The 12,684-nt window shown below is 37.8% G+C and overlaps 1 protein-coding gene across 1 annotated transcript; it reads left to right on the forward strand.

Moving 5' to 3' along the window:
- The first annotated feature begins 355 nt into the window (after positions 1-355).
- On the forward strand, positions 356-12,540 carry PPC4 (phosphoenolpyruvate carboxylase 4). Its single transcript, XM_011072553.3, has 21 exons — positions 356-853; positions 1,722-1,885; positions 2,318-2,432; positions 2,536-2,613; positions 2,716-2,784; positions 2,875-2,953; positions 3,019-3,095; positions 3,168-3,263; positions 3,437-3,578; positions 4,443-4,571; positions 5,126-5,199; positions 5,318-5,599; positions 6,950-7,075; positions 7,165-7,266; positions 7,343-7,489; positions 8,457-8,555; positions 8,704-8,792; positions 9,455-9,581; positions 9,656-9,862; positions 10,492-12,238; positions 12,340-12,540. The coding sequence occupies exons 1-20, from the start codon at positions 698-700 to the stop codon at positions 11,314-11,316; spliced, it is 3,183 nt and encodes a 1,060-aa protein (XP_011070855.1). The 5' UTR covers positions 356-697; the 3' UTR covers positions 11,317-12,238; positions 12,340-12,540.
- The last annotated feature ends 144 nt before the right edge of the window (positions 12,541-12,684 follow it).

Here is a 12,684-nt window from a genome sequence, read left to right on the forward strand (position 1 = left end):
TCTCTGTTGTCTACCCACCCTCCAACCATATTTACACATGGAATATTCAATTTTGAAGAATCTTCTCAAATTATCTTTCTTTCTTCATATCAGTAGCATAAAAAAGCTGTGATGTTACCATAAAAATATTAAAATAAAATAGCACATATCATCTTAAATGTCAAAATTCACAAAAGTATTTTGTTTCCTATACAAAATTGTCGGTATCAGTGTGCAATCATGGCAAATCAAATAATTAAAGAATAAAACCTTATTCTTATCAAGTAATTATGAAAATGTGGGGGCCATAAAAGCAAGGAGTAATTAAAAAATCAAGTGAAGAAATAGACAAGGCAAGAAGAGTAAGAGTAGAGAGAGTGAGGAGTGGCGCAAGGGTAGCGCATCACTACTGTTATACTGTAATCCCCATCATAAGAGAACAAAAACGTTGCCAATAACTGTGCTGCTTTCGCCACGTGTCTCCATCTGGTTTCCTCCTTCCTCATGGTAAAACATCACAGCCCCACAATTACAATTGCTCCCCCTTCCATCACCATTCACCACCAAAACTCTCTTCCTCCAACAAACCGAAACAGAAAATCATACATCGTCTCGTCATACACAACACACACTGCTCTCTTTCTCTCTCTCTCTCTCTCTCTCTCTCTCTTTATTCCATCAGAATACCAATTTACGTAGGCACAGTGAAGCAGTAAGCATGACGGACATTACAGATGATATAGCCGAGGAGATATCGTCCCGGGGATTTGAAGATGACTGCAGATTACTGGGAAATCTTCTCAATGATGTTCTTCAAAGAGAAGTCGGCCCCAAATTTATGGAAAAGCTCGAAAAAACCAGAATCCTCGCTCAGGTTTCTACTGTTTCCATGCTTTTCTACTTATTTTCTGACACTGGATGCAGGTTGTACTCTGGATCTCTCCATTTCCTCCGATTATTTCCGTTTTGTTTCTTTAAGTATTTGTTTCTCTGATTTCTATCTTTTAATGGTCATTCGGGATTTGCTTGCATTTCCCCATCTTGCAGCATACGAGTGTTGCCAGGTTCTTCTTCTTCTTCTTGTTTTCTTTTTGTTTCTTTTTGGGCGTGTAAGTGTAATATATATATATATATATATATCTTTGTGTGGTTTCTTTTTCTTCCTCGTAACAGTAGTATCTTGTGTGTTTGTTGCGGTTTAAGTGTTCCGATAAATATATTATGGATTGTGCAGTAACCTTTGGTTCATTTAAGGTGTTTTTCTGCATGCATATCATGTCGTTCATGTTGAGTGTAAATGGTTTGACTCTTCGTTCTTATAATGCCTCCGGTTTTGATCTCTGGTAATGATTTCATGTTAAAACTTATATGCGCTGACCCTTTAATTGCAGAAATAATTGGAGTTTTAGTGGATTTTTGTGTTTATGTGCATGGTGCCAGTGTTTCTTCTCCAACTTATATATGCTAAGCACATTGCTCTGTTTACGCTGGTAGTTGACATCTTTAGCTTCAAACTGATATTTATATCAGTTAGCGATATTCGGTTGTGTGTATGTGCATCGACCGAAAGAAAATATTGTGGTTCAAGTACTTTGGTAGCTAAATCTATTTGTGGAATGAATCTCGTGGAGTAGTTCTTAAATGTCTTAATTTGACGGACAGAAGCGTTTTCTTATCAATAAGTGTTTGTGGGGGTCTATTTGCTTGATTATAAGTAATGAATGCATTAAATATGGATGTAGAGTGCATGCAACATGAGAATGGCTGGAATTGAGGACACAGCAGAGCTTCTTGAGAAGCAACTGGCTGCAGAGTTGTCAAAAATGACACTTGAGGAAGCCCAATCACTTGCACGAGCATTCAGTCATTATCTAAACCTGACAGGGATTGCAGAAACTCATCACAGGTATACTAAGCTTTTGCCTGTTTGAAGACACAATTATGTGTTGTACATCTTTTTGTTGAGTATCTGGTTCAGATGTATCAAGATACCTGCAAATCAGAGCAACATCAGTGGTTATCATGTTTTTGTAGATTGCTCGGCAAATCATTTTTCTTGTGGACTCATAAGTTATTAATTTATAAATGTGGGAATGATGTCCTTGTTATAGCCAATACATATATTAGCACCATCTAGTACAGAGTGTGAGAAAGATCAAGCCGTAAAGGCATGAATGATGTTTAATGCCGGCTAGTTTGTACCTAATTTTGAGGCTCATCAACAACATATATGCGACTTATTGATTATTGTCGCTTATTTCATCCTTTATTTAGCCTCCAATAAGGATGACGACATACTCTAATGATGTTTAATCATATGCTTAATTCCTTTTTGCAGAGTAACCAAGGCTAGAAGCTCCTCAAAATTGTCAAAATCTTGTGACGACACCCTAAATCAGCTTGTGCAGTGTGGTGTTTCTCCGGATGAGCTTTATGATACTGTTTGCAAGCAGGTATGCAACTGGTGTTGCTTTTTGTCTAGTTTTTAAGTTCAATAGTTAAAATTAGATTAGATTTGAAGCGATGCTGACTAATTTTGACTAATGTATACTCCAGGAGGTCGAAATTGTCCTCACAGCACATCCCACACAGATAAATCGACGAACCTTGCAATACAAACATATCAGAATTGCAGTATGCCATTTACCAAATTCGCAAAGTCTGCTAATTGGATATATTAACCACAAGAATGAGATTTTCACTTTGATCTGTATGTTACGTTGTTATCTTCTGCAGCATCTTTTGGAATATAATGATCGGCCTGACCTTGGGGATGAAGATCGAGAGATGTTGATTGAAGATCTGGTAGCTGCTTTTCTTTGAAAATTTTGACCAGTGTGAAAAAGAATAAAACTTACAAATTCCTTTGCTACATGTGTCTTTTGAATGTTGTAGGTGCGAGAGCTTTCTTCAATATGGCAAACAGATGAGCTCAGGCGGCACAAGCCTACTCCAGTGGATGAAGCCAGGGCTGGTAAATTCAATAGGGTTGGATGTGTATGCCTTTTCACTTGTGTAAAATCTTGCTTTTCTTTCCAGGCCTTAATATAGTAGAGCAATCACTTTGGCGAGCTGTACCTCATTATTTACGTCGTCTCAGCAATGCTCTAAAGAAGGTATTCTCATCTATTGTGCAAATCTTCCATTTAGTTTATGGTTTTGTCTCAAGATTGGGTCACTTTTCTCAGCATACTGGAAAGCCACTGCCTTTGACATGCACTCCAATAAAATTGGGATCTTGGATGGGGGGTGATCGAGATGGAAATCCTAACGTGACAGCAAAGGTGATGTCTCAGTGACTTCTTGTATAATGTTGAAGGGAATATTCTACTACTAGAGTAATGATTGTAACGTTTTGTTTTCTTTCTTTCTTTATAGACCCCAGAGTTCATATAGATATTGCTAATCTCTCATCCATCAGAATGCTAGTAACAGGGTTTAATTTCTGTGGTTTCAGGTCACAAGAGATGTATCTCTTTTATCCCGGTGGATGGCTATGGATCTCTATATGCGTGAAGTCGATAACCTCAGATTTGAACTCTCCATGAACCACTGCAGTGCAAAGTTATCGAGGCTGGCACATGAAATTTTAGAGAAAGGTCTGGCATGCCTTTTTGCATACCAATGGTTATACTTAACTTCTATGGTTCAGAATACCATTATCTTTAACTCTTGTACTACATAGGTGTAGCAGTACATATGTCTTTTAACTTTCTACTACATGGGGAAGAGCAGTACATGTACGATCATAACAAAGCAATACAAGGATAAGTCACTTTTAGAAGGAGAACTCTACGACATGCTATAAAAGCAGAAAAGTAAATCTTGGACCTATCATCTTGATTCTTTCTGTACTGGTGTCAATTCTAAATGCTGTTTGAGCTTGTTACAACTTGATCAAATTTGACTTTCTGACCCATTATATAAGCTAGGTGGTCTCTCTACTTCCTGCCAGTAGGTTTGAGATAGATGCTTTAAAATGGTTTCAGTGTTGACTTGTGATGGTAGTGGGAAGTCTCAGCATTTCTATTTTATCTCTTAAAACTCCTTTGCCCCTTTTGAGTCTAATAATAGGTCTTGAATAATTGTAATGCATCTCCACGTGCTTATGAGGGTCAAAACTGAAGTTATGGTCCATATAATTCTGTCCATCCTTTTGCTCTTTGATAAATAAGAGTAAAATAACATCAATTGAATTTTGAAATGTTTGAATGATTTTGGTAATCTTGCTGTGATCCTGGAGCTGATGTTCGTGCAAAATGCTTAAGTATACTGTCCTAATGCCGTTTTGCATACTGAATTAGCATTACCTAGTTAGGGACAACCGAATTGTAAACCAAGGAGCATTGCCATTTTTCCTAGGTTTTATATTGGTAAATGGCATGCTGTTCTTGAGCTATCAAGAATAGGTTGGATCGTTAACTGAAACACTGGTGAGTTACTCCTAATTTTCTTTTTATCAGAAAAATTGGAGGATCGGCATGAGAGTTGGAGCCAACAATCAGATCGGGTTCAATTTAAGAACCACAGCAATCATGCTCCACCTCTTCCACAACAGCTTCCAGCAGGAGCTGACCTACCCTCTTGTGCAGGTTAATTTCTTGATCTTGATAGCTTGGATGTGTATATGGCCTTATACCTTTTCCTTTCCAACAGAAGCAATTTGTGCAATACTTTTCATTTAAAAAAACACTCACTTTTCGCTTGTTGACTAATGCCAGTGATTCTTTTGTCATGCATACACTAGAGTGTTTCAACATCATCCTACTCTTGAATTTGTTAGCAATGTGCTCCATATATCCCTTTCTATTCTTCAAGCAATCAATATGGATGATGATTTCCTAGTGTTTTAGTTTTATTACCACACAAATGATGCAATCCTTTGTTAACTTTCCTCATTCTAACTGTGTGAATCATTGTCTTTGGATTCAAAGGTTTCTTGTTTTTCTTCCTTCTAGGCCTGTCCATTGCACTGTTTTGGGCATTTCATATTTCATTACATCATGAACTTGCAAGATCACTGATCCGCTGCCTCCATTTTGTTTAGAGTAGTTTGTGTTCTGATGTCCCAGAATCTTGTCAACTTGTATTTTAGAAGTGCTGATGGGAACTCTGTATTTCTCATTTTTTTGTATGTCTTGGGCAGAACACAATGACGTGGACTCTCACTATCCACGATTGGATCTTCCTGGATCAGAATTCATGCCATTCAATCGTGAGGTAAAGTACTATAGGGAAATAGTTTGACTTGTTCCACCTTCCTCAACACTTATCACCTATATGTTCTTTTTGTTTCTTATGTGTAATGCCGAGATGCTTCTTGCCTTCCTCCACACAGGATAGTCAGGAGAACTTGATGCTGAAAGAATCTTCTAGTGATATCCGTAAACTTTCCATTAAAACACATGGAAACGGCAATGTCAATAATAGTGCAGGAAATGCTCAGCCAGTTGTGACACCAAGAGGATCTTTTACCTCAGGTCAACTTCCCCTTCAGAGGAGACTATTTGTTGAATCTCAGATAGGAAGAAACAGTTTCCGGAAGCTTCTAGAACCAAGCTCTTCCCAGATACCTGGAATGGCTCCTTACAGAGTTGTTCTAGGGAATGTGAAAGAAAAGGTGCTGTTTCTGGTCCAACCTTCTGAAATAATGAAGATCTCTATATAGCTTGTCAGTTGCTGTATGCAGTTTATCTCTAACCTGAATGAAAGTCACTTTTCTTGGGAAAGTTTGTGTCTTTCTGCAACATATGTTTGATTGAACTTAGGGGAACAAAGTTCTCCAAAAAATTCTCCTATTAATACAGTCTTAGCAAATGGAATAGGTGTGACCTTTTAGATGGCAATTCACTCAGTCTGTTTACTCTGTAAGATCTGTTTCATTCTGGCATTTGACCTATTAGATTTCTTATTTTCATTTTTAGCCTGAGATATTTAGATGTTTGAATTCCAGCAATGTGGTGGGTTGTTACTTGCCTGAAATTTTTGCAGACACCTTACTGTATATGGTTGGGTGAGAACCATCTCACCTTGTGGACTATGAGACAGAATATTCTAGTTATGGATTTCCATTGGATCTATTCCATGTGAAACTTGCATTTGAAATAGCTTACTTACATAATTAGGTCATTATATGTTGTTCCACTTCTATGAAAAGATTATTGGTTAAATCTTCTGTGATAAATTTGAGAGACGGTAGAGATAAGTTCCCTTTTCATTTGTCTTCACTTCTGGATTTCTTCTATCAGCTGTTGTCCTCGGTATACTAAAATGAACACATAGCCGACCAAAGTTGGTGATGTGTTTTGATCGCAACCAACCTATTGCCAACAGTTTGTTGCTATCACCTACAATTTTCTTGAGGAGCGCAAGTGGAAAGATTGATAGAGAGAATTTAAACAGCAACTTCTGATTTACTAGAGAAACATGTCATGCCAGAGGAAGGAACCTTTTCAGGAAATCTAGGATTTTATTTTGTACTTAGCAAATGAATATGACATATAGAACTAACTCGTAAGATCTTCTGTTAACATTAGAGTTATCTGTATATAATATTATTGGAGCCATTTAAATATGACACTTTGGAAGCTGCTACCACAAAGATAGGTGCCGCAGATTATATGGATCTCTAATTGATTAATTTGTTTGGCATTTTTGGAAATTGCTAGTAAATTAGGAGAAGTTATCCAAAGGGAATTAAACCTGGCCTAGCAAATATGTGGGAAGTTCCAGCATGACTTGCTTTCATTCTGTACTGTCCCTAGTTATGCCCTGTAAGAGACAAATCTCCTTTTCTTTTTGTGTTACTTTTTCCCTTCCATGTTATTGTGTGCCTTGCCTCAATCTTGAGGTGATGATGTTGTGCTGGCGAAACTATTTTATTGTTGAATGATATAGAGTACTAAACTATTTTCTTCCTTTATGGTGCTTCAGTTTATCTCCTTATAAGGTATCTTTTGTCTAAATTCAGCTTTTGAAGACACGGAAACGTCTGGAACTTCTCCTTGAGGACCTTCCTTGTGAACATGATTCTTGGGATTATTATGAAACATCAGAGCAACTTTTGGAACCTCTACTACTGTGCTATGATTCACTGGTATTTTCTCTTTATAACTTCCTTTAAATGATCTAGATACTTAGTTTGTTTTAATACCATCACATACTGAATGATTGTAACATTGACAGCAATCTTGTGGGTCTGGAATCTTAGCTGATGGTCGGCTGGCTGACCTAATTAGACGTGTTGCTACTTTTAAGATGGTGCTAATGAAGCTAGACCTTCGTCAGGTGATCCCACTTTTTTGTTGCAAGCAACAATTATTTGTGCTGTCACTTGTGCTAACCATTAGGCATAATGTACCAGGAATCTGGTAGACATTCAGAAACACTCGATGCAATAACCCAATATCTGGATATGGGCACCTATAGCGAGTGGGACGAAGATAAGAAACTTGAATTCCTGACAAGAGAGCTGAAAGGGAAGAGGCCACTAGTTCCTCCAACCATAGAAGTAATGCTTCGCTGTTACTTGAACCTATTCTATTATTGCTTTAGATTGTGTCTCACCCCATTAGCATGTGCCACCCCTGGGTAGTAATTTAAAAAAATGAATAGTACGTACATCATATTTTCTAAACATGATTGCAATATGGCAGGTGTATGATCGATGTAATGCATGCAGGGGGAGGAATTTTGAGGTTGCAGTGCAGTTAGTTTAGACTAAAGCATAAATACCCACCCTCTACTTTTGCCAAACCATGAAAATATCAAAAGCTGATTTGACATTTGAAATGGAACTATAAATTTGTAATTCTTTGATGAGCATCAATCAAACTTCTTAAAGCTCACACATATGATGCATTGTAATTAAGCTGGTTAAAAGAGGGAAATATTAACCCATATCTCCAGTTAGGACATATATATTTTGTATCACTTTGTTTTTGGTGAGGTTTGAAACCTTGATATCTTACTTTTCTTCTATGGATGGTTGGATTTCAAACTACATGGTCATTCTTTTGGTTGATTTGGGGGTTCAGGCTATTATATCATACCAAGGATCTAGGTACTCCTTTCATGTGACAACATGACAGCTTGGATAAAACATACAGTAAAGCACCTTGACAAGATTTTTCACTTCGATATCAGAGGAGAAAGAATAGTCGAATCCGGGAAATGATGTAAATACTTTAATATGGATAATTGGTAATATAGACCAAGTTATGCTATTACAAGTTCAGTGACTTGGTGTATTAAGAGGTTGCTTTTTTCATTTTTCTATGGCTAACTGTCTTCATTTTATCAAATAAATGAAGGCAAAAAACTCTCTGATCTTGGTAGTCTTATATGGAGTGAACTATATGGAGAAACAAATAACTCAATGAACTGGAGATCTTTGAGACATGACAATAAATTAGTATGTAGAGCTTATTAAGTGACTTGGTTATAACTGGTATTTTGTTACTCTAATTTCCTTTCAGGTTGCCCCTGATGTTAAAGAAGTATTAGACACCTTCAGAGTAGCCGCTGAACTGGGAAACGATTCACTTGGAGCATATGTGATTTCTATGGCCTCTAATGTATGACTTCTGGTGTACAGCCAACTCTAAATGATCCTGTTGCTACTACAGTGACCATTCTGCAAAGAGTTGAACATTTGATTATTTTTATTTTCGTTACTTTGATCTGGTGAGATAATTGCCTTTTTTTGCCTATACAAACTGGCAGGCTAGCGATGTTCTGGCTGTGGAGCTTTTACAGAAGGATGCTCGCCTTTCCGTTGCGGGAGAACTAGGCAGACCATGTCCTGGTGGAACGTAAGATGTCTTCATTACTGCTGAAAATGCAACCTACTTAAATATAATGTGAATTAAGTTGACTGTTAGCTGCATATTATAAGGAAATAAGTTGCTAGATCCAAGTTGGATGGAAACTTCTGCTTCACATTTTAAAATTTGTCTTATCCCAATTCCATCTCCCTTTTGTATTGGAGTGAAACTGGATATATTTTTATATGGTGCTATGTGGCAATTGTGTACGATGCGCCAACTAATTTTGTATGCCAAAACCTTTTACATCCTTGGGCTTTCAATGACGAAAAATTTACATTGTTTACCAGCGTTGATATTGAAACAAATGGTTAAAATACTAATAGAGAATTTTCACAAAAGCGGCATAAAGTTTGTAGTCACCTTTCATGGACAACAAATGATTGTGCTACTAGATGAGTGTTTGCCACAAGTACAACTTAAATTTAGGCTAATCTTGTTCTTAAAGAATGTATACGCGGAACCTTTTACAGCGTTACCTTAACACCTTTAAAGTGCTGGAGGACTCAAAGTACATTTGCAAAGAATAACTACTTTCTGCCCTGGAAACAGCCAATAACTTGAAATTTGGCTTGTTTCTCTACCTCTTTTCAGCTCCTTTATTATATAAATTGAAGCTCTTTGAAAAAAATTTCCCTCCCTTGTGATAGGCTTCGGGTTGTTCCTCTATTTGAGACTGTGAAGGACTTGAGAGAAGCTGGTTCAGTCATCAGAAAGCTACTATCGATTGATTGGTACCATGCTCATGTTATTAAGAACCATAATGGACACCAGGAGGTATGGGTATTAGAGTTATTTTCTCATTGTGGCAGTTGATGGTGGATCTAACCTTAAGCAATATCAATGGACAGGTGATGGTTGGATATTCTGACTCAGGTAAAGATGCTGGCCGCTTTACTGCTGCGTGGGAACTTTATAAAGCACAAGAAGATGTTGTAGCTGCCTGTAATGAATATGGCATAAAGGTTACTCTCTTCCATGGGCGTGGAGGCAGTATTGGGCGTGGTGGTGGTCCCACACATCTTGCCATTCAATCCCAACCACCTGGTTCTGTTATGGTGAGTGCAGCTTTTCTCGGTCTCCTGTTAGCTAAATATTCTTTTCTTTTTCCTTTCTTTTGTGTGTGTGTGTGTGTGTGTGTGTGTTGGTGTGTGCTTGTGGATGTAAGTCAATGAGTGTGTGTATATGCGTAAGATTAACATTTTTCAGATTGTAACTTTATAGATAAGAATACTACATAACTGTTGTGCATTTTTGTCACTTTCACTTTAATTCCTTGGGCAATGATTTTCACACATTTGTCTGAATCACATTACGAAGCAAAGTGAACAAAGTAGCCTACACCACTTCGGGGAAAATATAGAGCCGCGAAAGAGTATGAGAGGAGAGGAAGAGCATTTATATTGTGGCAAGAGTTTTTCCTCAGAAATGTAGATTAAAGAGTAGGCAACCTAAAACAGATGAAATCTAGAGATATAAGAAGCAAAGTGAACAGGCAATGTCAAGTTCTGTGAATGCATATTTCCGTAATGATTTTTGCACCCTATCTCCATCTAATTTTGTGCGACTTTGAAGGATTAGATATATGAGTTTTCCCTTCATTGCTTCTATACTAGTTACATATGCCTTTCACCTACTAATAAATCTTGTCTCAACAATGTCAATGTTTGTCTCCATGAATCGGCAGGGTACTCTAAGGTCAACTGAACAAGGAGAAATGGTGCAAGCCAAGTTTGGACTTCCACAAATGGCCGTTCGGCAGTTAGAGATCTACACAACAGCTGTGCTTCTTGCTACATTACGGCCTCCACAGCCACCTAAAGAAGAAAAATGGCGTAGTCTAATGGATGAAATTTCTAAAATCAGTTGTACTACTTATAGGAACACAGTGTATGAAAACCCAGAATTTCTTGCTTACTTCCATGAGGCCACGCCTCAGGCTGAGCTTGGCTGTCTCAACATTGGAAGCCGTCCAACACGAAGAAAGACTTCAACTGGAATCGGACACCTGAGGGCAATTCCATGGATTTTTGCCTGGACTCAGACAAGATTCGTTCTCCCTGCTTGGCTTGGAGTTGGTGCTGGCTTGAAGGGTGTATGTGAGAAGGGCCATACTGAAGATTTACGAGCAATGTACAAAGACTGGCCATTCTTCCAATCCACTGTTGATCTAATAGAAATGGTTCTTGGAAAAGCAGACATCCCAATGGCCAAGCACTACGATGAAGTTTTAGTGTCTCCAAGCAGGCAACAGCTCGGGGCTGAGCTGAGGATGGAGCTTTTAACGGCAGAAAAGTTTGTTCTTTTGGTTACTGGACATGAGAAGTTATCAGAAAACAACAAAAGCCTGAGGAAGCTTATTGAGAACAGGCTCCCTTATCTAAATCCAATGAATATGTTGCAGGTGGAGATACTGAAAAGGTTGAGGGGGGATGAAGATAACAACAAACTACGAGATGCACTGCTTATCACCATAAACGGAATTGCTGCTGGGATGAGAAACACTGGTTGAACACCATTAGTCACGCCTAAAGTTCCACCTTATCAATCAAAATACGTACTTCCATATCAATGAAGAAATTGCTTTTGTTTACAAGCTTGGGTACTAATGTCGTAGGAATGAGCAACGGTACACTGTTGACCAATCTTCTTGCACCGATAAACCACTTTTTATATGCAGAAACTCTTGTAAGAGATATATATATATATGTTGGTGTTTGCATCATCGCTTAAAATTTATAGTTACATATCCTCTTGTTCACTGTTCCTATTAAACGTGAAATCAATTGTACCAGCCTTTCTATTTCCTTTTTTTTTATAATAATTTTCTTCAAAAAAGTAAGAAACGTAAACCTTGTTTTTCATTAATTGTATTCTGTTAATTGTTTCCGGTCCGTACATACTTTGCTTCAGTATCCCATGTTGTTTAGCTGAGCATCATTATATTCTAAAACACAAATCTTATTTATTGGACTACTGATCAGTGATGCGATGGTAGCACTATGCTTGATTTGTTCTTTAATGATATCAGAAAAAAATTCTGGGCACTTGGGATAATGCTGAAATAATAAGAGCATACTGTCTATTCCAAGCATCTGATGCTGCACCTCAAGAAAAGAGAGGTCTTCAGCTGAGTTATTCCAGTTTCTTGGATGGCATTTAGTGCAAGTTGGACAACTTCTGTTATTCCATCCTCGTACTTTGGAGACTAAACTATAAGTACCTGCACGTTAACAAGAGTCGATAAAAATCCGAGCTTAGCAAGGTAGCAATTTAAGGTTTATCAAACTCTTAAGACAATGGCATCAATCAAGTCTGAGAAACCTGGAGGGTCTCAGTCAGTTGGCTCAGCCAAGAAAGAGCCAGCCAAAGCTCCCGTCTCCAAACAGGGCCCTGCCAAAGGCGAGCAGAAGCCTCGGGAGCCTAAGAAAAAGGTAATTTGTCTATGTTTTTTCTCTTCTGTTTGATGGGAAAAGAACAGTTGTAATAATCAAGAAATGTTAATCTGACTGAGATTTCGTTTTTGTGTTTGTAGGGATCAGGTGCCAGAACAGGAGGAAAGAAATGAGAAGAAGTTAAGTTGAAGTAACTTCACGTGTGCAACTATTATAAGCAGCCAGTTTGTTGTGGCTTCTGTTTAAGTACTATGAATGTTATGTAGTTTGCCTTGTGATTATGTAACCTCTTGTCTGTCGCTTGGCCTAATAAAACAGTGATATGTGGTTAAGGCATTAAAGTACTTCATTTCTTTGTGTTGAATCTCTATGAACACCTCTGTGCATGTTTCTTCCTTTCTAACTTTCTCCGTTGAGTTTTACTATATATTCTAGCAACACAAGATCAAATGCAAAAACAAACAAAATTAATTTGATCTTTGATT

This window comes from Sesamum indicum, linkage group LG2 (assembly GCF_026168435.1).
Source record: "Sesamum indicum cultivar Baizhima isolate 11 linkage group LG2, ASM2616843v1, whole genome shotgun sequence".
Classification (NCBI taxonomy): Eukaryota; Viridiplantae; Streptophyta; class Magnoliopsida; order Lamiales; family Pedaliaceae; genus Sesamum; species Sesamum indicum.

Excerpts from the sequence above, each read along its gene's own strand:
- PPC4 (XM_011072553.3), top strand. The coding sequence starts at position 698 with ATGACGGACATTACAGATGATATAGCCGAGGAGATATCGTCCCGGGGA. Across the intron at positions 4,572-5,125 it reads TGACCTACCCTCTTGTGCAG|AACACAATGACGTGGACTCT; the intron begins GTTAATTTCTTG and ends TGTCTTGGGCAG. Across the intron at positions 5,600-6,949 it reads TAGGGAATGTGAAAGAAAAG|CTTTTGAAGACACGGAAACG; the intron begins GTGCTGTTTCTG and ends GTCTAAATTCAG.